Below are 23,955 nucleotides of genomic sequence, written 5' to 3'. Positions count from 1 at the left end.
AGGTCAACTTCCACTCCCACCTTGCACTCCATCCACGGTCAAACTTCGGACCTTTGGTGCGATGACCCCATGAGTCCTGCAGCACAGTGCTGTCCAGATAGACACTGGCATGTGGCACCAGGGGGGAAGGAGACCCCTGTGCTGTACTGATCTGCCTCCGTGACACAAGAGGGTCCATGGGTCCAGCAGCACGGTGCTGTCCATGAAGACCAGTCCGGCATGGAGCTGGAGGGCAGGGGCCAGTCTTCCCCGGCAGAGTGGTATATACTGCATTAAGAACAACGCAGCACTATGGCAGAAAGACTTTGTTGCACTTGCCTCTAAGTCTTTGGCTAACTGTGGACAGCCTTGTGCACGCCAGTCTTGAACAATCGGCTGACATGATTTCCCACTAGCATGATGTAAGATTGGAAGGCCTGATGGGACACCGGTGGGCAGCTGTATTAATGATCATGAGATGCAAATGAATGCAAACGGGGTTCGCACCACCTGCCAGTGTATGACCGACCCGCCAATAATCTGCCATTGGGAGAATTGCAACGTAATGTTATCTGGCGGGTTTCTAACTTTTTGGCTCCCGCCGGATTTTCCGTGCCCACCCACCACCAAACCCACTGTGGGCAGGTTGGGAGAATTCTGCCCATGGTCTCTTTCGAACGATGGATTTAATAATTGCTGTGGATTCACCCAAAGATGTCAGTACTGTCAGAAATGGATCATTTTGGGTTATATTAGCTCATCTTATGGATCTGAGGTTGTAGGGGTCAGCTACTGTTGTTTGTTTCTTTCCTCAAGATGCTAAGAGACCATTGGAAATGATTTGATGCCTAAACCTTCTGATCTGGCATGCAGGCGACCTTTAGGGCCCACCCTATTACCCTCATCACAAAGACACCAATTTGACATGAATGACCCGACAGCCTGTCTGCAAGAACATGAAAGGGCTTTGTCACACCATGTCCTTCTGAAGTTGACCTCTCTGCTGAAGGATTGCCCCTAGAGCTTAACTTTTAAAGCCATATTCCAGAGAGAAGACTAGAGCAGCCAATATTTGGAGAAATATCCGTGTTCTCTTTTGGACTAGGTGTGGTAAAAGCTACGAAGATGATTTGGGGTTTTAAAACTGAGATTGATAGGTTCTTGTTAGGCAAGAGTCATTAGGCCTTACAGAACTGAGGTGGGCTGAATGGAGTTAAGATACAGACCAGCCATGCTCTAATTGAATGGTGGGAAAGGCCTGAGGGGCTGATTGGTCTATTCCTCTTATTCATCCTACGATTTCTCGAGATAGCGGGACAGTGTCTGTGTAAGAACAAAATATTGTTTTGAGTCAAAGCCCCCCCCCACCCCTGTGTCCCCATGAACTAATTGTTGCCTTATTAATCAGTCCAGGAGTGTGTGGGCGCAGCTGCGAGACAAACATTATCTGATTCAGCCACCCTGTCATGTGAACGTCCTATCTTAATTTGATGCAATTATTTCATCAACGGGATGATATCAGCAGCCTGATTAATTTATAAAGCATGTTTTTGCAACTGAATGTACCTCTTTGATTCTCATTATGTGCGCTGATAGTGGCAAAATGAGTATTTATAAAGAAGACTGCCAAATCCTCTTGTTTATTGGTTTTTGGAGCCATGAACCGCGGCATTTAATAAATACTTGCACTCTTTGCGATGAGCTCCGGCTGTTTCTGCCTTACTCACTGTTTTCTGTTTCTGTTGTTTTAAGGACGAAGTGACACAGCCACTGAACCTCTCAGCCAAGCCGAAAATGTTCGACCCCACAAAGTCGCCCGCATCGCCAACCTCTCCCCAGATTCCCTCCTTGAAAACGAACACGGGAGCCAGCCACCTCAAACCTGCCATGTCCGCCGCACTCAGTGGCCCTCCCGGTCGAATGACTTCAATAGGTATGGCACCGGCCCAAGATGCCGCCTCCTCATTAGTTTCTCGTGCCAAATCTGTGTGAGTGAATGAGTGAGCGATTGAGTGTGTGTGTGCGTGTGTGTGTGTATGTTTGTTTGTTTGTTTGCGTGTGTCTTTTTTCCAACACAACACTAGTTACCAGGTGAATGGATTTATGAGCCAGATGTTCTGCATTCCAAAAATTGATCAACTCTGCACCCATTGTAGGGATCTGCCCGACAGAGAAGTGACTTGTTTAATGTTCGAACGATGACTGCTTCCGACATGGCATTCCCTCCTCCTTCACTGTCTCCTCCTCCCCTCACCCACTCTCCCACTTCCCCTCCCTCCCTGTTGTTTAGCGTACGAATAGTAACTACCTCTTCTGCTGCCATCTCTGCCCTATTGCTCCCCCTTCTCCATCCCTCCTCCTCCCTGCTCCTCTCTCCCCTCCCACCTGCCAGGGCTCCACATCATGCCAGATTTAGCTTCCGATAACACGTTGCAGTCACAGCACTGGACTGCGTCAGTGAACCTGACAATAAGCTTGAAAAGCAGCAAATCTCCGCTGACAATTAACTTGTATTATATGGCCACATTCCTGGGCGTGACCTTAATGAAGGCTGGACATGAAATAACATGTTGGGAGAAAATGCAGATCAATTCTTTTCTTATGATGTCACTGCAGCTGCTATTTGTTTTTATTCGTCTTGTCAAACTGCTTGTGTACCTGTAAAAACTTGCAGGGAAGCATCCAAGATAAAGTTAAAAGAATGCAGGTGGTTATTGTTCTGTTGTTACTTTTTCTCCCGCATGCTTGGAGTGTGGTAGAGGAGTCACATCTTCATAAGGAAAGGATCACAGAGTAGATTGTAGGATCACAGAGTAGATTGCATCATTGATGTTTTAGAGCCAGTTACGCCGTCGCCGATATTTTTACACAACATAAATCGAAACATTTAAATAGAGAACGTGCATTTACCTAGCATCTTTCACAACCGTAGGACATCCCCAAAGGGATTGAAGTGCTTTTGAATTGTCAGTGTTGTTGTGACGTAGGGAGTCCAGCAGCCAATTTGTACACAGTAAGTTCCCACAAACAACAATGAGATAATCATCAGGCAATCTGTTTTAAATAATGTTGGTAGAGGGATAAATAATGGACAGGACCCCCCGGGGATTACCCCTCTGCTCTTCATTGAAACAGTGCCATGGAATCATTCACATCCATCTCAACAAGCAGATGGAATCTTGGTTTAACATCTCATCTAAAAGTTGGCACTTCCAACACTGCAGCACTCCCTGGGTACTGCACTGGAGAGTCAACTTTGATGCCCCAAGTAGGACTTGACATTAGAACTTTGTGATTCAGAATGGTTTGGTAAGAGTGGTGCCAACTGAGCCACGGCTGGCTCTAAGAGTAGACCAGGCATTGGTTTATCAAGATATATTCCTACGCAGTGGTTATTATTTACAACTATGGACTGAAAAGCTTTTGGGTGGAATCATGTGGAGGTGGCAGGGATCCCGGCCCCAGCTAGAGATTTGGTGAGACGCTCGTGGAACCTCTTCCCGAACAGATTTTTTTAAAGGACACAGACCAAATTGGCTAGCACTCACAGACAAGATGGCTGCCTAATTTGCATTTCTATATGCTCTACATTCTAACGGCCATTGAGATGGCGACAGCGAGTCTGCAAAAAAAGCCCATCAAAGACACTGACCGCAGAGGAATGTGAATGAACCACTTTTTTTTTGTTCATGGGATGTGGGTGTCGCTGGCTGGGCCAGTATTTATTGCCCATCCCTGAGGGCATTTAAGAGTAAACCACATTGCTGTGGGCCTGGAGTCACATGTCGATGTAGTCACATGTTACATGGCAGATTTCCTTTCCTAAAGGACATTAGTGAACCAGATGGGTTTCAAAGACAATTGACAATGGTTCATGGTCATCATTGGACTTTTAATTCCAGATTTGTATTGAATTTGAACTCCACTAACTGTCCTGGTAGGATTCAAATCCAGGTCCCCAGAAGATTACCCTGGGTCTCTTGATTACTAGTCCAGTGACAATACCACTACACCACTGTCTCCTATTTCATTCGCACAGCATCCAGATATTCACCTGGGTGGATACAAACCGTCAATCCTAACCACGTGAAAAATGAGATCCTGGCGAAGAGGGGGAATTTTCATATCAGACCTAATCAAGCTACAAATCAATGGGCAATCAATGTTTGGATTACTGGTCAGTTGCCGAGGGTGGCCACGTGGCAAGCCAACTTGTTGTATGTTTGAAGACACGTTTACTCAGCACAACTTGGGCAGGCAGCTGAGATGCTGAGAGATCCGTCCTCCCTCTCTTTCCCTCCACCCAACCTTCATGCTTCTGGGCCCTGTCTGCTATTGTTTGCCCCTCCGTGTGCGGCGGACAGAGGTTTTAAAGGCACAACTCTACTCCACAGCTGCGTCTCCAGAAGAACAGGAGCTCATCAACCTGTAGATTCAAACCATGTCAATACTGAGAGGAAAAGACCACCAAGCGAAAGCAGTCAGATCACTGGTCAGCTTGATGCCAGCTGAGTCACCAAACTACAAATTGTGAATGTCCTTTCATTCTTATAAAGACTCTAATTTGACCAACCTGTCATTCCCCACTCTGCAATCTGTTTGCGTGTGTGTCTGTGTGTGGGGACTTTGAGTGTGTGTGTGGAAGTATTTTGTTATTTTACTTTAGATTGGTTTAAGAATAATAAAGGTAACCTCTTTCCCCGTTAACCTCATGAAAGCCTGTTCATAATAACATAAGAACAAAAAGCAGGAGTAGGCCATCTGGCCCCTCGAGCCTGCTCCACCATTCAATGAGATCATGGCTGATCTTTTGTGGACTCAGCTCCACTTTCCGGCCCAAACACCACAATACTTAATCCCTTTATTCTTCAAAAAACTATCTATCTTTATCTTAAAAACATTTAATGAAGGAGCCTCTACTGCTTCACTGGGCAAGGAATTCCATAGATTCACAACCCTTTGGGTGAAGAAGTTCCTCCTAACCTGAGTCCTAAATCTACTTCCTCTTATTTTGAGGCTATGCCCCCTAGTTCTGCTTTCACCCGCCAGTGGAAACAACCTGCCCGCATCGATCCTAACTATTCCCTTCATAATTTTATATGTTTCTATAAGATCCCCCTCATCCTTCTAAATTCCAATGAGTACAGTCCCAGTCTACTCAACCTCTCCTCGTAATCCAACCCCTTCAGCTCTGGGATTAACCTAGTGAATCTCCTGTGCACACCCTCCAGTGCCAGTACATCCTTTCTCAAGAAAGGAGACCAAAACTGAACACAATACTCCAGGTGTGGCCTCACTAACACCTTATACAATTGCAGCATAACCTCCCTAGTCTCAAACTCCATCCCTTTAGCAATGAAGGACAAAATTCCATTTGCCTTCTTAATCACCTGTAAACCAACTTTTTGCGACTCATGCACTAGCACACCCAGGTCTCTCTGCACAGCAGCATGTTTTAAAATTTTATCATTTAAATAATAATCCCTTTTGCTGTTATTCTTACCAAAATGGATAACCTCACATTTGTCAACATTGTATTCCATCTGCCAGACCCTAGCCCATTCACTTAGCCTATCCAAATCCCTCTGCAGACTTCCAGTATGCTCTGCACATTTTGCTTTACCACTTATCTTAGTATCGTCTGCAAACTTGGACACATTGCCCTTGGTCCCCAACTCCAAATCATCGATGTAAATTGTGAACAGTTGTGGGCCCAACACTGATCCCTGAGGGACACCACTAGCTACTGATTGCCAACCAGAGAAACACCCATTAATCCCCACTCTTTGCTTTCTATTAATTAACCAATCCTCTATCCATGCTACTACTTTCCCCTAAATGCCATGCATCTTTATCTTATGCAGCAACCTTTTGTGTGGTACTTTGTCAAAGACTTTCTGGAAATCCAGATATACCACATCCATTGGCTCCCCGTTATCTACCGCACTGGTAATGTCCTCAAAAAATTCCAGTGAATTAGTTAGGCACGACCTGCCCTTTATGAACCCATGCTGCGTCTGCCCAATGGGACAATTTCCATCCAGATGCCTCGCTATTTCTTCCTTGATGATAGATTCCAGCATCTTCCCTACTACCAAAGTTAAGCTCACTGGCCTATAATTACCCGCTTTCTGCCTACCTCCTTTTTTAAACAGTGGTGTCACGTTTGCTAATTTCCAATCCGCCGGGACCACCCCAGAGTCTAGTCGATTTTGGTAAATTATCACTCGTGCATTTGCAATTTCCCTAGCCATCTCTTTTAGCACTCTGGGATGCATTCCATCAGGGCCAGTAGACTTGTCTACCTTTAGCCCCATTAGCTTGCCCATCACTACCTCCTTGGTGATAACAATCCTCTCAAGGTCCTCACCTGTCATAGCCTCATTTCCACCAGTCACTGGCATGTTATTTGTGTCTTCCACTGTGAAGACCGACCCAAAAATCCTGTTCAGTTCCTCAGCCATTTCCTCATCTCCCATTATTAAATCTCGCTTCTCATCCTCTAAAGGACCAATATTTACCTTAGCCACTCTTTTTTGTTTTATATATTTGTAGAAACTTTTACTATCTGTTTTTATATTCTGAGCAAGTTTACTCTCATAATCTATCTTACTCTTCTTTATCGCTTTTTTAGTAGCTTTCTGTTACCCCCTAAAGATTTCCCAGTCCTCTAGTCTCCCACTAATCTTTGCCACTTTGTATGCTTTTTCCTTCAATTTGATCCTCTCCCTTATTTCCTTAGATATCCACGGTCGATTTTCCCTCTTTCTACCGTCCTTCTCCGTCCTTCCTTTTTGTTGGTATAAACCTTTGCTGAGCACTGTGAAAAATCGCTTGGAAGGTTCTCCACTGTTACTCAACTGTTTCACCATAAAGTCTTTGCTCCCAGTCTACCTTAGCTAGTTCTTCTCTCATCCCATTGTAATCTCCTTTGTTTAAGCACAAAACACTAGTGCTTGATTTTACCTTCTCACCCTCCATCTGTATTTTAAATTCCACCATATTGTGATCGCTCCTTTCGAGAGGATCCCTAACGATGAGATTCTGAATCAATCCTGTCTCATTACACAGGACCAGATCTAGGACCGCTTGTTCCCTTGTAGGTTCCATTACATACTGTTCGAGGAAACTATCGCGGATACATTCTAGAAATTCCTCCTCAAGGCTGCCTTGACCGACCTGGTTAAACCAATCGACATGTAGATTGAAATCCCCCATGATAACTGCTGTACCATTTCTATATGCATCAGTTATTTCTTTGTTTATTGCCTGCCCCACCATAATGTTACTATTTGGTGGCCTATAGACTACTCCTATCAGTGACCTTTTCGCCTTACTATTCCTGATTTCCACCCAAATGGATTGAACCTTATCCTCCATAGCACCGATGTCATCCCTTCCTGTTGCCCGGATGTCATCCTTAAATAACAGAGCTACACCACCTCCTTTACCATCCACTCTGTCCTTCCGAATAGTTTGATACCCTCAGATGTTTCACTCCCAGTCGTGACCATCCTTTAACCATATTTCAGTAATGGCCACTAAATCATAGTCATTCACGATGATCTGTTCTATTGTTTTTAAATGAGAATAAACAGCTAAATACAAACTGAAGTGGTAAGAATGTCCTTTACAAACAAAGAAAACCTGCTGCCTTCAAAAGACCATTCGACCCTCCTCTCCTGGTCATAACAGGGATGTCAATCTGGATCGAAAGAGAAAATGCTGGAAAATCTCAGCAGGTCTGGCAGCATCTGTAGGGAGAGAAAAGAGCTAACGTTTCGAGTCCAATGGCTCTTTGTCAAAGCTCGAGCTTTGACAAAGAGTCATTGGACTCGAAACGTTAGTTCTTTCCTCTCCCTACAGATGCAGCCAGACCTGCTGAGATTTTCCAGCATTTTCTCTTTTGTTTCAGATTCCAACATCTGCAGTAATTTGCTTTTATCCTATGTCAATCTGGACTGCAGATTTGAATCTTTGGACTTGAATTTGAACCCACAACCTTCTGATTTACAAGCATGGGTACGACCCACTGGGGCATGGCTGCTAATTGTCCAAAATAACTGCTGACCAATTAAAGAAAAGGCTGATTCATCCTCCCTGACTAAACTATGTTATGTATTGAACATTTTGTCCTGGGCGAGAATCATCTGCCGGTGTTGTTATTGGTCCAGTAGGTTTGTGGGATGGGAGTGGGACAGGGAGATTGCTTGTTTTTCTACTGATTCATAGTTCCTTGCGGAAGAATCTGCTTCCCTGCTAATTTTAGAATTTGATTCCTGCTGGAAGAATTATTCCTTGTTGTATTTTGTGTCCTGGTTTCACGGGACCAGCCAGTGAGATACTTGTCTGTTCATTTGCCGGAGTTTTGTTGGAACGTGGAAGAAGTTCAGGGCCTCCACGATGGGCTCACTTGGCTGTACTCTGGCCTCCGGGCTGGGAGGTTACGGGTTCCTGTCCCGATGGAGTGCTTTGGGCATGGAAACCAGGCTATCACTCACAGTGTAATACTGGTGGTGGTATCTGCCACAGAGTTCTCCCTTATGTTCCGAAAAATATTTATCCCTCAACCAGCATCACCACAAGCAGATTATCCGGCTATTATCACCTTGCTGTCTGTGTGATCTTGCTGTGTGTAAAGTTGGCTGTATTTTACTTTTACTTCATTCGCAGGGAGTGGGCGTCAATGGAAAAGCCAGCATTCATTTCCCTTGAGAAGGTGATGGTGCGCTGCCTACATCAATACAACAGCTACTTTAGATGGCAGTTAAGAGCTAACCATGGGCAAAATTCTTCGGTATCGGCGCGATGTCCGCCGACCGGCGCCAAAAACGGCGCAAATCAGCCGGGCATCGCGCCGCCCCATAGGTGCGGAATCCTCCGCATCCTGGGGGGCCGAGCCCCAACCTTGAGGGGCTAGGCCCTTGCCGGACTAATTTCCGCCCCGCCAGCTGGCGGAAAAGGCCTTTGGTGCCCCGCCAGCTGGCGCGGAAATGACATTGCCGGGCGGCGCATGCGCGGGAGCGTTAGCGGGCGCTCACGGCATCCCCGCGCATGCGCTGTGGAGGGAGTCTCTTCCGCCTCCGCCATGGTGGAGACCGTGGCGAAGGCGGAAGGAAAAGAGTGCCCCCACGGCACAGGCCCGCCCGCGGATCGGTGGGCCCCGATCGCGGGCCAGGCCACGGTGGGGGCACCCCCCGGGGCCAGATCACCACGCGCCCCCCCCCCCAGGACCCCGGAGCACGCCCGCGCCGCCTTGTCCCGCCGGTAAGAGAGGTGGTTTAATCCACGCCGGCGGGACAGGCATCCTAGCAGCGGGACTTCGGCCCGTCCGGGCCGGAGAATCGCGGGGGGGGGGGCCCGCCAACCGGCGCGGCGCGATTCCCGCCCCCGCCGAATCTCCAGTGCCGGAGAATTCGGCAACTGGCGGGGGCGGGATTCACGCCAGCCCCGGCGATTCTCCGACCCGGCGGGGGGTCGGAGAATCTCAACCCAGATTGCAGTGGGTCTAGAATCATACAAGGACAGCAGATTTCCTTCCCTAAAGGTCATTAGTAAACCAGATGCATTCTTACAACAATCAATTGTAGTTTCATGGTCACTGTTATTCCCGAGCTAATGAACTGAATTTATATACCCCAGGTGCTGCGGTAAGATTTTAACTCGTGTTCGGATTATTAGACCAGGTCTTTAACCACTATACTATCACACCCTATCTGTGCTACATCCTATTAGCCTCTTTTCATTTATTCTTCTGTGGAATGTGGGTGTCGCTGGCTGGGTCAACATTTGCTGCCCATCCTAATTGCCCTTGAACTGATTGGCTTGCCCGGCCATTTCAGAGGGGCAGTTAAGAGTCAAGCACATTTCTGTTTTTCGGAGGACCTCGATACCTGTGTGGTTGTCAGAGAACCTCAGGTGTCTGCTTTTTCGTGTTGACTGCAAGATGGTGTTCTTGGTGTAGTTTGGACGTTGTCCATCATTGTCTCAACTGGAGTTGATGTAGGATTTGGAGATTTACTCGGTGTTGAAATGTCTTTGACTGAGGTATTGTCTTCCACAGCCGTTTCCGGTATTGTCAGGTTCTCAGGTATGTACAGGTCTTCACTTAGCACAGTTTGTTGCAGACTCTCAGCTAATTCTATCTCTGGCAACCTTGTTCCAGCTGCTAATGGTTGGTCAACAAGCCAAAACGATTGCTAATCTTCTCCACAGAACATTGTCCCGAGTTTGAATAGTGTCGGAGACCGGTCCTGTCTGTGCTAACACAATGGCAGTGATCCACTTTTCACTGGTGGCATAGTTCCTTACCAATACCTCCTGACCTTTCTGAAAAACACAACTTTCAGCCCTGTTCTCACGTCGCAAAACCTGATTAGGCTATTTTTTCAAAGCTTTCACTTCAGAGGCTAGTTCTTTAGTTCTTGCCCAGGCTGTCAATCTGTATTTTAGTTGCCAACAACTTCCCCTCCAGGCTGCATAGCGGGGCCTCCTTTACCTGAATCTCATGGCATAGCCTCTGCAGTGCCTTCTCCAAACTGTGACGTACCTCAGTCAGATCCTGCATCTCTCCCATCGAGGTTCATTCTCACTGCACTCACCCTTGTGCTTTAGGTCTTGTTTCTGGAATACAACTCCTAAACTTTCTAGTTGAAGCTGTTGCTCCTGAGGATTTCCAAAAGGGTTCTCGCCTTTCAAGAACATATCATATTTAGGGTTGGGTTTTTAAGCAAAGTCTGGTTATGGTGATTCTTCTTTCCGTCGGCATGTTCATTGGACTTCAGATGCTGCTGTACAGAGTGAAATAGGAAAGGAATGTTGGTGTTGCAGACTGCACTCGGAGCAGCTCCAACTCTTTTCATTTGGTCATCTGTAGCAACTCTCATCCTAAAAAACCCTCATGAGTCTCTGTGCTGGCTCCTTTGCTCCTATTGTTGCCATTGTTCATTATCAGCAATCGTTTTGACTTGTTGACCATTGACACTTGAAGGAAGTCAGCAGCTCTTTTCCCAAACTGAATGTTCTTTCCAATGAACCCGAGAGTTTCCTTATGGTCAGGTGTTTTGAGATGAGCCTCAATTTCTTGGTCCTGTGAGGTTCTGAATTTACAAAGTAAATGCGTTCCGAACATATTTACTCCAGCAGCCTGCTGATGTGTGCCCAGTTTTCGCACATCGGGAGCAATTTTGAACCTGTGTCTGTCTTCGGGTTTAAGCTGAAATTTTATGGATTTCAATGCTCCAACCTAATTTTTGGGCTTTCTTCGTTGCTAATTCCATAGAGATTGCAACTTCTAAAGCCTTCTAAAGCTTTCTATTAACAGCTTTTCCTGGATAATCTTGCTTCTTAACCCACGTCTGTCCCGAATGGTCTCGTTCAAGGCATCTCCAAATTTAAATAATGGAGCTAATTTCTTCAAAGTAGCTATGAATTGTGTGATTGACTCACCACCTTGTTGCTCATGTGTATGGAACCTGAGGGTTTTGGTGAGAGGTAGCCCTGCATTATCTCTCCATTCTCACCATAAGTTCTTGAGCCTAGTTTTTGTGGTTGCACCAGATTTCACAGGACATTGAAAGATCTCCCGCCCAATCGTACTAAGGAACGTCAGAACTACTATGTCCGCCGCAATTTTGTTCACCTCAACAAAGTATTCAAATCTTTCAGTGTCTGAACTCCAGTGCACAGTGCTTTCATCATACCTTGGTTCCAGAAACTCCTGCCATTTTACTATGGGAACGGCGTGCGCAATTTTGCCACAAGGTTTTTAGCACTACCGCGCTTTAAGATACCCCTGAGTTCAGCCTTCTTCCTTCCGAGTTTGGAACACCTCCAGCTCTAATGTATTGTTGCAGGGTATTTGTGACCTGACCTGCTATTCACAATAGAAGGAGCACTGTTCCAGACTTTCTGGGCAGAACATAGAGCAAGCTTCTTTTGATGCAATTTTCACCAAAATCATTGTTTAAATTTTGGTTCCTTCGATGGTTGCTGCCAATATTTAGCACCCTTCCGTCACTAGCTTTGGTGTAGCGAAGATTTTAGCCTCGGAATCCTTTTTAGGATGTCTGCACACGGACTGCTGTTTTTTAAACATTTTGGGGGGAAGTCTGCCAGTGCAGTTTGGACCTCCTCATCGTCAGTTTATTTGTGGTATTTTCAAAGGATAGACTAGCTGACCACGAAGGCACAAACAATCGAGAGCTTTCTTCTCTACAGGCTGCTAAATAGACTAACTATTAGTCTGCCCAAATCGCCAATGGTGTCATCAGTACATCACGTGATCAAACTCTTAAAGTGACCTTGTTCCAACTAGGAACAAACATGAATACACAACAATGCCCCCAGAAGATTAGCCTGGCCTCTGGATTATTGTAATCCGAAAACATTTCCACTACCTCACCATCTACCCACTATTTTACATTTCATCCTACATTGCAACAATGACAACACTTTACAAGCACTTGATTGGCTATAATGTGCTTTGGGGCATCCTGAGATTGCAAAAATAAATATATATTCTTTCTATGATAACACCATCTGTTGAACGTTTTTAAAATTCATGATAGTTTTAAACCCATTGACTGTACTCAATTTGCACTCCTGTGTGAAAATTCAAGAGTGCAAGACTACCATGTATTTTAATGGGATGATGAGCTATTTGGATCAGGAAGTTCATAAATGTCTTTGCCATTCTGCACTGGGTTTCAGCTAGGGACTGTAATTGGCTTCAGTGCTCCTGGGCTAGGAGGAGAGGAGCAATTTGTTCAGGTTCCCAAATCCTTGTTGTTATCCACAGCATCTGCTGGGAAGTGCCGAGATGTGGGCATGAGGTTAACACAAGGATCTTGGTTAACTGCGATGTACCTCATAGTTGAATAGCAGGTCAAAGCTCAAAGCCTGGGCCCACATAGCAAGAGCAGATGAGACAGTCGATTCATGAGAACCTTGAGACTTTTAGGGGAAGGAGGAAATTGAAAGGACTTTTTAAAAAAGAAATTATTGACTCTTCTCAACTTGTCACGAAGATTTATGTTTCTTAACTTGGAGAAAGCTGGTGTTCCTTAAAAAATGGTAACTATTTTGTCTTCATCTATTGTCAAACCGTAAGCATTTGAGCACAAACCCCTGATGCTTCACTTCATCATCTCAGATCGATTCCGTGAACTTGCCAGTTTTTAATTTTCCCTCCCCCCCACCTCCTTTCTATCCAGACATCCTCTCCTCCATCACATCCTCGGGTTACTTAAACGACCACGACGCGGTGGCGAAAGCGATCCAAGAAGCCCGGCAAATGAAAGAACAGCTTCGGAGGGAACAGCAGGTGCTAGATGGGAAGGTTGCCGTCATCAACAGTCTGGGGCTAAATAACTGCAGGATGGAAAAGGTCAGTTTGCATGCCTGGGTTCCCGAGTTGTGTGATTCATTTTTATCTGGAGCCTTGTTCATTTTATTGCAGCATGGCTGCCTTTAGAGAGACAATATGCCTTTTATTGAGAGGGCCAGGCACTGTCTCAGTGCTCACGACCCCTCCCCGTTCAGTCTCATTTAATGAAATTTAGCATCTGATTTAGACGAAGGGACACTATTTTTAGCACAAAGGCATCAGAACCGATGGGAGTTCAGAAAGGGCCAGCATTAACTTTGTTTACTTATTTGCAGGAAAGCATAGCCTAATTTAGTTTGGAGTTTTTAATTAAGTTCGTTCACGCTTTGCACCAAGTAACAGCATTATCATTTACAGCACAGATCGGGGATTTTGTAAAGCATACAACAGCCTATATTATATATTGTTGCTTTTATTTTTGCAACATTCTTGTCTTTTCTTTTAAATAGTGTGTATTTTAAGCAAAGATAAACAAATATAATTCTCGATGAGTGCCACGCCATGCTGGAGCAGTCCTCGGTTCTGATATCCCATATGAATGCAAGAAATGGCACATCAGTGCTCTGTTCAAATAATTATTGACTTGTTGCAGATTGCGGTTTTAATACTGTTTGCAGCCAATTTTAAAAAATCAGCGAAAGAAGAAGCACACAAAATGCAGGATACCATATGCTACTGCAAGGTTTAGGGAATGCGAAATTACGGTCTGGGCATCACAAAGAAAGACAACTTTTTGGGAAAGATTTACATAAAAGTAAAGACTGACAAATCTTCAATTGTATTTCTGTAAATGTATTTAAGTTCTGCATGTTGATTTTTAATGTATTCCCAGAATGTAGGCATCACTGACAATGCCAATATTTATTGCCCACCTCTTATTGCCCTTGACAAGAGCTGTAGATACACCCCCAATGCTGTTGGATCGGGAATTCCAGGAATTTGCCTTGCCGACAATGACGGAAAAGTCACCTACTTGCAGGTTGGGGTGGTGTGTGGCTTGAAGGGAAAAGCAGGCGTTCCCATTATTCGAATATTTGGCGCGGTTTATCGCTTCTTGGCTAAGATGAAGCGTGAGATCAGGTGCAATGCCTGTTCTTGTCAGCTTGGATTTGGTATGTCCCATGTGTGGGTACCATGAATTGAACTGTTTTCTGGTGGAAGCAAGGAGATGGTTTCGGGGCTTGGCCCATAGGCTGCGCGCATCGTCCGAGTAACTCTTGAGAAAGGAATAAATTATTTTTAAAATTGCAACAGTTTGTTACAGCTGTGTGACTTGCTCGACCATTTGGATTTGGTTTTTTTGTCTCATGTGCCGAGGTACAAGTGAAATGTCTTGTGCTGCGTACAGTCCAGACAGATCTTTTCATACCTGAAAAAACATAGGACATATGATAAATACAATAAATGTGGGCAGCACTGTAGTAGTGGGCAGCACGACAGCACAATGGTTAGCACTATGGCTTCACAGCGCTAGGGTCCCAGGTTCAATTCCCTGCTTGGGTCACTGTCTGTGCGGAGTCTGCACGTTCTCCCCGTGTCTGTGTAGGTTTCCTCCGGGTGCTCCGGTTTCCTCTCACAAGTTCCGAAAGATGTGCTTTTAGGTAATTTGGACATTCTGAATTCTCCCTCAGTGTACCCGAACAGGCGATGGAATGTGGCGACTAGGGGCTTTTCACAGTAACTTCATTGCAATGTTAATGTAAGCCTACTTGTGAGAATAAAGATTATTAAAAAAGAAATACACGATGCAAATACAGACATAGACATCGGGTGAAGCATACGGAATGTAGTGCTACACATTAGAGAAGATGCGTGGAGAAGTAGTTCAGTCCATAAGAGAGTTGTTAGGAGTCTGGTAACAGCGGAGGAAGAAGCTGTTTTTGAATCTGCTAGTGCATGTTCTCAGACTTTTGTATCTCCTGCCCGATGGAAGAGGTTGGAAGACAGAATAACCCGGTTGGGAGGGGTCTTTGATTATGCTCTTGCAGCGGGAGGTGTAGACAAAGTCAATAGATGAGAGGCGGGTTCACATGATGGATTGGGCTGTGTTCATGACTTTGTAGTTTCTTACGCTCTTGGGCCGAGCAGTTGCCATCCAAGGATGTGATGCAGCCAGATAGGATGCTTTCTTTGGTGCATCTGCAAAAATTGGTGAGAGTGAATGTACCTCGGCACATGCCAAATTTCCTTAGTTTCATGAGGAGGTATAGGCACTGTTGAGCTTTCTTTGTCATACTGTCGACGTGGGTGGATCAGGACAGATTGTTGGTGATGTGCACTTTGAAGCTGTCAACCATCTCCACCTTGGCACCATTGATGCAGTCAGGTGTGCCGACGATACTTTGCTTCCTGAAGTCAATGACAAGTTCTTTAGTTTTGTTGACGTTGCCATTTCAGAGGGAATTTAAAAGTTGGCGTGGGACTGGAGTCACCAATAGACCAGACAAAGTTAGGACAAAGAGCAGGATTTTACCAAGAGTGTTGGGAGCCCCACTTTGGGACTAAATGTGGGCCCGGCGCCTGTATTTGCTGGCTCAGCATTCATCCCAGAGGCTGTCTCCACTTGGCCACTTCTGGGCTCGCTACCTTACTCAGGACGGTGGCAGGAAGCAGATTCTGCTGGCACAATCAGGGGGCTGGCTGCTCTGTAACTTTGGCAGCTCCACCGGGAGACCGAGGTGGGGGCTGATGAGGCAGCTGGGAGACCGAGAAGGCACCTTAAATTGGAGATGAGTCGAAAATTTAAAATCAGGGAGGCCAAGCAGGCAGGCTGCTTTGGATGGCCCATTGGGGTTGAGAAGGTGGTTTTCCCTACCCATAGCCCTCTCTTTGTGACATGGAGGCTCCAGCTCCAATGCCTTCCCCCTGACGGCTGCAGAGAGGTTGACCGTCATGAAGCTGGTGGCCTCCTCACGTGGCGCGGGGACAGAATTCCTGCAGTCTGAGAAAACCGCCTTAATAGGGCCTTTAATTATTTAACTTGATTGTCTGCCTCTGTTTGGTGGACAGCTGATCCATGTCCGACTGCTGGGAAATACCCTGGTGCTGGGATTGCATCGGGGAACCATCCTGACTCTTCACACTGTTTTCCCAGCCCCCTACACCACCCTCTGCAAAGGATTCTCCTTCCCTAAAGGATATTAGTGAATCACTGGAGCTTGAATTTTGTTGGTAAAGTTACTTTCCTGCAGTTGCAGTTCTGAAAATTTGCAACAAACTGAAGTTCGGGTGGACATGTGGAAGAACAAATGCTCTCACAAGAGACGATTGCTGCAAGATAATTGGGGCTTATTTGTATCTTCATCACCCAATTCCATTCCACTGTAATTGGAGGAATGCAAATAGAGTGAATTTGATACCAGGTGGGCCATGTGCTTCACCAGGTTACTCCCACCTCAGTCACCACAAACAGCCAAGACACAAGTTACCCTAATGTCCCTCAAGCCTCGTCATTTCCAGGGGCATTAGGTACGAAAGAGTCACTAATAAATCCAATAAAGAATTCAAGCGAGTAGTGAGAATCTAGATCATGTTACCGCATGGTCTGATGTTTTCGGGAGCATGGATCAGAAGGGCCAAATGGCCTGTTTCTGTCTTTATGCATTCTGTGTAATTCCACGTAACCTTCCCACGCCAGGCACTGTGTCAATCGAAAGGCTCTCTCCCTGTTATGGCAAAGCAAAATATTGCAGATGCTTTAAATCTGAAATAAAACCAGAAAATATTGTAAATACTCGACAGGCCTGGCAGCGTCTGTGTTATCTTCTCGGGTCGGTGATCTTTCATCGGACAAGTTCTGATGCTGCCCAGACCTGCTCAGTATTTCCATCATTTTCTGTTTTTATTCCAACTTATTATGACAATGGGTGGGAATTTCCGGCCCTTCCCGCTGGATGGATCTCCCGGTCGCCCCCAGAAGGTGACCCCCGCTCCACGGCTGGTTCCCCATAGGCGGGACGGGCGAACCACATAAAATGCCATAGACGTCAGCGTGACTGGACAATCCTGCCGCCAACCAATGCTGATCCACACCCACCACCAAAAAACACCCCCTGGGCTGGTGGGGTAGGTGGGGGTTGGAGGATCCCATCCTATGCCGAGGGAGAAGGGTGCTGGGTGCTTCCTATTCTCTGATGGTCAGTACGTGGAACCTGTCTCAACAGCATGCCTGAGGATGAGATCTCACAGTGTGGGATTCTGGGGACTCATGCATCACTTGTCACCTTTTCCAAAGTTAAAGCAGTTTCTTTAAGTGATTTAAAAGGCCAGCAGTCCTCCCAGTTCGGTCAAATGTCTGATTTTCATAAATTCATCCCTTTTAATTTGACATTTCACTTCCGCTGTGCTGACTCTTGCTGGTTTTTCCGTTGCAGCAGCCCCGCATTAGTGCCTTGCCCAAGTAACCATGCTTCTCCTTTATCATGTGGCCATGTGGTGAGGCACACAGACATGTATTTTGTAGATAGCCATCATCAACAGGAAATCAGTTTGATATTTGCGTTGCCCATGGTGAGTTCAATTGTCTTCCCTCTGGTATTGCCATGATCAAAACTATTTTTTTCATTTGTTCATGAGATTTGGGTGTGGCTGGCATGGCCCCAGCATTTATTGCCCATCCCTAGTTGCCCTTGGGAAGGTGCTGGGAAGCAATCTCCCCTCCATGAGTGACCGATTCACTTAAGTGCAGCGCATAAGGAATGTTAATGGAAGGCTCTTTCTTGATACCAGGCAATGGTTTGGGGTCGATGAGTTTGTCGACCCCAGTACGGTTCATGTTCCAGTTTTCCTTCGCTCTCTTCAGGAGTGTGTTAGGCAGTTTCCCTGCAGTCCAATCGGAAGTCAGAAACCAGGAACTTTCCATGCAGAATACCAAAGAACCAATCCCACACGGTCATCCTTCGTGACGGATTCATTTAGATTACCAATGTATTGCAACATGCTTCCAATAGTGCCCATGTTGGCTGGGACAGGATTAACCAGTGCTAACTTATTGGTAGTATTAACACTGTTAATAGTCATTGGAATGGTTAGCAGATGTCCTGAGAGCTTTGAGGGAGGACTGAAGCACAGACAGAAGGATGCTGCCACAGATTCTATTTTTAGAAGGTTTAAAAAAGAAACCTGGGTCTCCACAGATTTACAAGAAGGAAGTCTTCTCTTTAATCACAACATTAACCCTCCATTAGTGAGCAGCGCGCGTAATTGTTATAGACAGCTCTTGTAATCAGAAAAAGGGTTTTAAGCTCTTCTCGCACCAGCTGTGGTAGAAAAGGCGGAATAAGAGATGGTGAGAGACGCTAATAAAAAGTGACTAAAATGTTCCTTCGAAGCTCTCGTAAATTGCAGTTATTTGTTAAGTATATTCAAGTCAGCTGTAGATACAGCAGTTGGCAAGTTCAGCGAGCATCTGTACTTGGTTTCTGTAAAGAAGAGGCAGTGGGTGCATTCCCCTGCGCTACCAGCTGGGAGTTGTCAAATGACAACCAACAAAATACTTTTGGACAGGAAGCCTTCATTTGGAGTTTTATATACTCGCGAACCAGACTCTGCGGTTTTGATTTGGAGCCCATTAAAATGTCTTTGATGGTATGGAAATTCATCTTCATGAAGTCTCTAGCTCGCATACGCTGTTAGTTGTAGTTACAGATCAGTCATTCAAAACTAATAGCAGTAATTGTCCTGACTGCTTGTATTGCAATACACTGCATTAAAATAATCCAATCCCTTAGTCTTGGCACTGTGAGTTAATCTTCTTTAATACAGATCAGCTGTTACTCTCCCACATGACTTCAGGCAGAGCCAGGCGACTATTCACAGTGTTTTTGATTAAGTTACAAAAGTACAACCATCTGCCTTCACATCTTTCTCATTCAATCACTTCTCTGCTGCTCAGAGCATGGTTTCTGTTGCGCTTATTTTCAAGAATGTCCTGAAAGTTTTGACGCCAGAAGTCAAACTTAATTAATTGTGGCTGTTTAACGCAAGTTTGCACTGTCAGTTCTCTTACACAGTGGCTGCCACACAGGAGAATGGTTAGTGGATTGTGACTTTTGACTTTTTTAACCCCAAAGCCCTGGTCTCTCGACTCTGTAATTTGAATGTGCCCGTGGAAGAAAAGCAAGTTGTTGGAGTCAGGGTGTCATGAGCAGTAGACACCTGTCTCCTGACCAGGTGGCAATGGAGAGAGGTTTCAGGCTCATTATCCAGTCATGATCACATTGCTGTTTGTGGAATCTTGCTGTGTGGAAATTGGCTGGCGCATTTCCCAGTAGACAATAGTGATTACATTTCACTGGCTTAAAGCACTTTAGGATATCCTGAGGTTACGATAGACACTCTATAAATGCAGATTCAATCGTTATCTTTCCTCATCACTGCAGAGAGCAAAGTCATAGTAAACTCACGGCCTGCACACTCAATGGAATATGGCACTACGGTGGCACAGAGCAGCTTTGGATAAAAACAAGTACACATATAAACATTTCAAGTCAATTTATCCCATTCAAGCGTCTATTTCCTTTCGACTCAACTATTCCAACACATTCCTGGCTGGTCTCCCACATTCTACCCTCCGTAAATGTGAAGTCATCCAAACTCTGGTGCCCGAGACTTAACTCGCAACAAATCCCATTCATCCATCACCCCTGTGCTTGCAAAACGACACTGGCTCCCGGTCAAATTATATCTTGATTTTAAAATTCTCCTGCTTGTTTTCAAATCCTTCTATCACCTCGCCCCTCCCTATCTCTGGAATCTCCGCCAGCCATACAATCCACTAAGATATCTGCACTCGACCAATTCTGGCTTCTCATGCATCCCCAAATGTAATCCTCCACCACTGGTGGCTGTGACTTCAGTTACCTAAGCCCACATTTTTTGCCTGTTGACATCTCTCTGCTTCTCTACCCCACTTCCCATCATTAAGACACTCCTTTAAAGCCTACCTCTTTGTGGCCCCGTGTGTTACTTTGTTTGATAGTGTCCTTTGAATCACCTTGGGATGTTTCATTACATTCAAGGTGCTATATAAATATAAGTAGTTGTTGATCTGTATCACCTGCTGAATAATTATTCAGAATAGAATGGCCCAAACCTTCCCTCCCCTCCATAAAATCCATAGGATCCCGACAGTGTAGAAGGAGGCCTTTCGGCCCATTGGGTCAACACTAACCCTCTGAAAGAGCACCCTACATATGCCCACTCCCCTGCCCTATCCCCGTAACCCCGCCCTACCTACACATGTTTGGACTCTAGAGGCAACTTTTAACATGGCTAATCCACCTAACCTGTACACCTTTGGACTGTGGGAGGAAATCCACAGAGACACAGGGAGAATGGGCAAACTCCACCCAGTTACCCAAGGCCAGAATTTTTAATGCTGTGAGGCAGCAGTGCTAACCACTGTGCCCACTTTGCCACGGTGCCTCCTCAGCTCAAATATGATAATGTGGCCGAAATCCATAGTGCATATGGGGTGGGGCTGTCAATATTTGGAGCATCTGATTCCAATTCCAATTCTCTGCCTGCACTTAGTGGGTGTTAGACAGACTTTCATCCGTTTCCACAGCTAGTAATTCCCGGAACAAGTCACTAGTTTGACAGGGGCATGTGGCTTGAGGGGCACCACTCCACATAAAGCGTGGCTGACCAGGAGTCTCTCCCGTTCTTATTGCCAGCCATTGGCAAGTTTGGAGGGATTTGCAAGTTGACTCTCAACCTGTTTGGCCACGTTATGAACGCACCATCCTTGATCATCAGGTCCTGGGGTGGGACTCGAGCCCGGAGCTCCTGCCTCAGAGGCACGGACACTACCCACTGCACCACAAGGCCTCCAAAGCATCTGATTAACACTCTTAATCAGAACATGAATATTATATAGCACAACCCTGTAAGTGCAGTGCTCATGAGATTAATACTGACTACAATTCACATACATTGGAGATTGCAAGTTCTCATCTTGATTGCATATGCCAGCCTAGCAATGCTAGCTCAAAGGCCCCTAAGAATTCTTCTTTGTTGTATCTTTACATGTTAAATCACGGGCTATATTCTGTCCAAACCATTCTACCCACTGGTTTATGTGCATGTATGCTGAACTGTTACTTCATCATGTATCATTGTAATGCATCCGTGTAATGGACGTTGCTTGTTCACTGTTCTCGTTGCCTGAGAAACGATGGCCTTCCCATCTTCTCTTTCCCGAATGCCCATCTTTCATTGACTCCTCTCTGGTCTCCTGACTAATAGTCTATACACCTCCTACATTTGTTACCTCTTGCCATGAACAGTAATGAGGCAATTCTTCTGATACTCCATGCCTGACCACCTACTCCTGAATCAGTCATAGAATCATAGAATTTACAACAAAGAAGAAGGCCATTCGGCCCATTCAGTCTACACAGGCCTTTGAAAGAACACTCTACTTAAGCCCATGCTCCACCCTATCCCCGTAACCAAGTAACCCCACCTAAGGGGCAATTTAGCGTGGCCAATCCACCTTTGCACACCTTTGGACTGTGGGAGGAAACCAGAACATCCGGAGGAAACCCACGCAGACACATGGAGGAAGTGCAAACTCCACACAGACAATCACCCGATGTTGGAATTGAACCCGGGTCCCTGGAGCATTGAGGCAGCAGTGCTAACCACTGTGCCACCATGCTACCCGAGACCTGAATATGTGTGTATATGTGTTTCTTATTAAGATGCTCTTGCTATGGCTGTTGTGGTACACATGATACAAGCTGCACTGAGAACAATTATGCTTTGTGCTACTTATAGCTGGTAGGACTTTCTATGATTCACCATGGTGATGGACACACACATTGCACTAATGCCTGCAATGGCAACGATGCCTGTCTGACTGCTGTGCTTGGCATCTTTACTGCCCGTTTAAATAGATTTAATTCTTTGAGAACTGCGCCAAGTATATAGACCCCAATATTTTTCCTGATTTTATACTATTTTAGGAGTGTCCTGCTTTGTTTTCTTTTTGGTTGGATGGTCTTTTATTTTAAATATGCTGTCCATTTTCATTTTAGAAATTTAGAACTGCTTCTTAAGTATACGGCCCAGATTTCCTGACCGTACTTGCATGATGTGCAGAAGCCTCATTTTACATTTACCCAGAGCCCCCAAAGCTGTAATTTTAATCTAACGGGAACTGGTTTTATTCTTTCATGGGGTGTGGGTGTTACTGGTCAGCATTTATTGTCCAATCCTAATTGCCCCCGAACTTAGTGGCTTCCTAGGCCATTTCAGAGGCAGTTAAGAGTCAATAACGTTTCTCTTGGTCTGGAGTCACATGTAGGCCAGACCGCGCAAGGATGGCAGATGGTGACACAGTGGTTAGCACTGCTGCCTCTCAGCGCTGAGGACCCCTGTACGATCCCAGCCCCAGGTCATTGTCAGTGTGGAGTTTCCACATTCTTCCCGTGTTTGCTTGGTTCTCACCCCCACAACCCAAAGATGTGCAGACTAGTTGGATTGGCCAAACTAAACTGCCCCTTTATTGGACAAAAAAGGAATTGGGTACTCTATAAATTTATATTTAAAAAATTGGTTGTTATGGCAATTGATGATGGTCATCGTTACTGATACTAACTTTCAATTGCAGATTTTCTAAATTAAATTAAATTCCACCATCTGAAATGTGTCCAGAGATTAGCCTGGGCCCATGGATGACTCATCTAGTGACATTGGCCGGCCATTGGGATTCTCTTTTTCTTCAAGCCGTACACCCCTGCCAGGGGTTTTCCCGGCAGCGTGGAGTGGCTTCAATAGGAAAAATGGGAAGAGAGAATCCCGCCGCCAGCGACCGACGCTCCGCCGAGAAACCGGAGAATTCAGCCCATTACCACTACATGATGGCCAGTTTAGCTCAGTTGGCTGGTGTGATGCGGAGCGAGGCCAACAGCGCGGGTTCAATTCCCATACCAGCTGAGGTTATTCCCGAAAGCCCCGTCTTCTCAACCTTGCCCCTCATCTCAGGTTTGGTGACCCTCAGGTTAAATCACCACCAGCCAGCTCTTCCCCTCAAAAGGGGAAAGCAGCCTATAGTCATTCGGGACTATGGCGACTTTACATGTTTACTTTTTTACCACGCCACTTCACCACCATCACCTGTTTGATGCCCCGGCCCATTTTACTGTCTGTTAAACTCACTTGGGTTAAGCTGAAACTGGAGTTTCCATGCAGCTGGAAGCATAAGATCATACAACACGAAGGAGGCCATTTGGCCCATTGTATCTATGCTGGCTCTTGGAAAGAGCTATCAGATGAGTCCCACTCCCCTTCTCTTTCCCCATAACCCTGCAATTTATTTTCTTTTTCAAATATTTATCCAATTCTCTTTTGAAAGTTACACTTGAATTGGTTTCCACCCTCCATTTAGGAAGGGCATTCTTAATCAGAACATTTTGCTGTGCAGACTATTAGTTCCTCATCATCTCCTGTTGCAAGTTATGTTAAATCTATTCCCTCTGGCTTTTGATCCTCCTGCCAATGAAAACAGTTTCTCCTTATTTATTCTCAACACCTCTTACAATTTTGAACACCACTATTAAATCTCTCATTCGGCGCCTCTGCTC

At 45.6% G+C, this 23,955-nt stretch overlaps 1 protein-coding gene across 9 annotated transcripts in view; it reads left to right on the top strand.

The window, feature by feature from the left end:
* Nucleotides 1-23,955, top strand: part of sox5 (SRY-box transcription factor 5) — a 516,307-nt gene that overhangs the window by 401,551 nt on the left and 90,801 nt on the right. For all 9 annotated transcript variants that reach the window (XM_072471812.1, XM_072471809.1, XM_072471813.1 and 6 more), the window contains 2 exons: nt 1,732-1,912; nt 13,194-13,366. In XM_072471812.1, the coding sequence (XP_072327913.1) occupies nt 1,732-1,912; nt 13,194-13,366 (354 nt within the window). The remainder of the gene's footprint in view (nt 1-1,731; nt 1,913-13,193; nt 13,367-23,955) is intronic.

Source organism: Scyliorhinus torazame, chromosome 13 (genome assembly GCF_047496885.1).
Source record: "Scyliorhinus torazame isolate Kashiwa2021f chromosome 13, sScyTor2.1, whole genome shotgun sequence".
NCBI classification, from domain to species: domain Eukaryota; kingdom Metazoa; phylum Chordata; class Chondrichthyes; order Carcharhiniformes; family Scyliorhinidae; genus Scyliorhinus; species Scyliorhinus torazame.
Note: the sequence above shows the minus strand (reverse complement) of the source record. Positions and strands in the feature narration are given on the sequence as shown.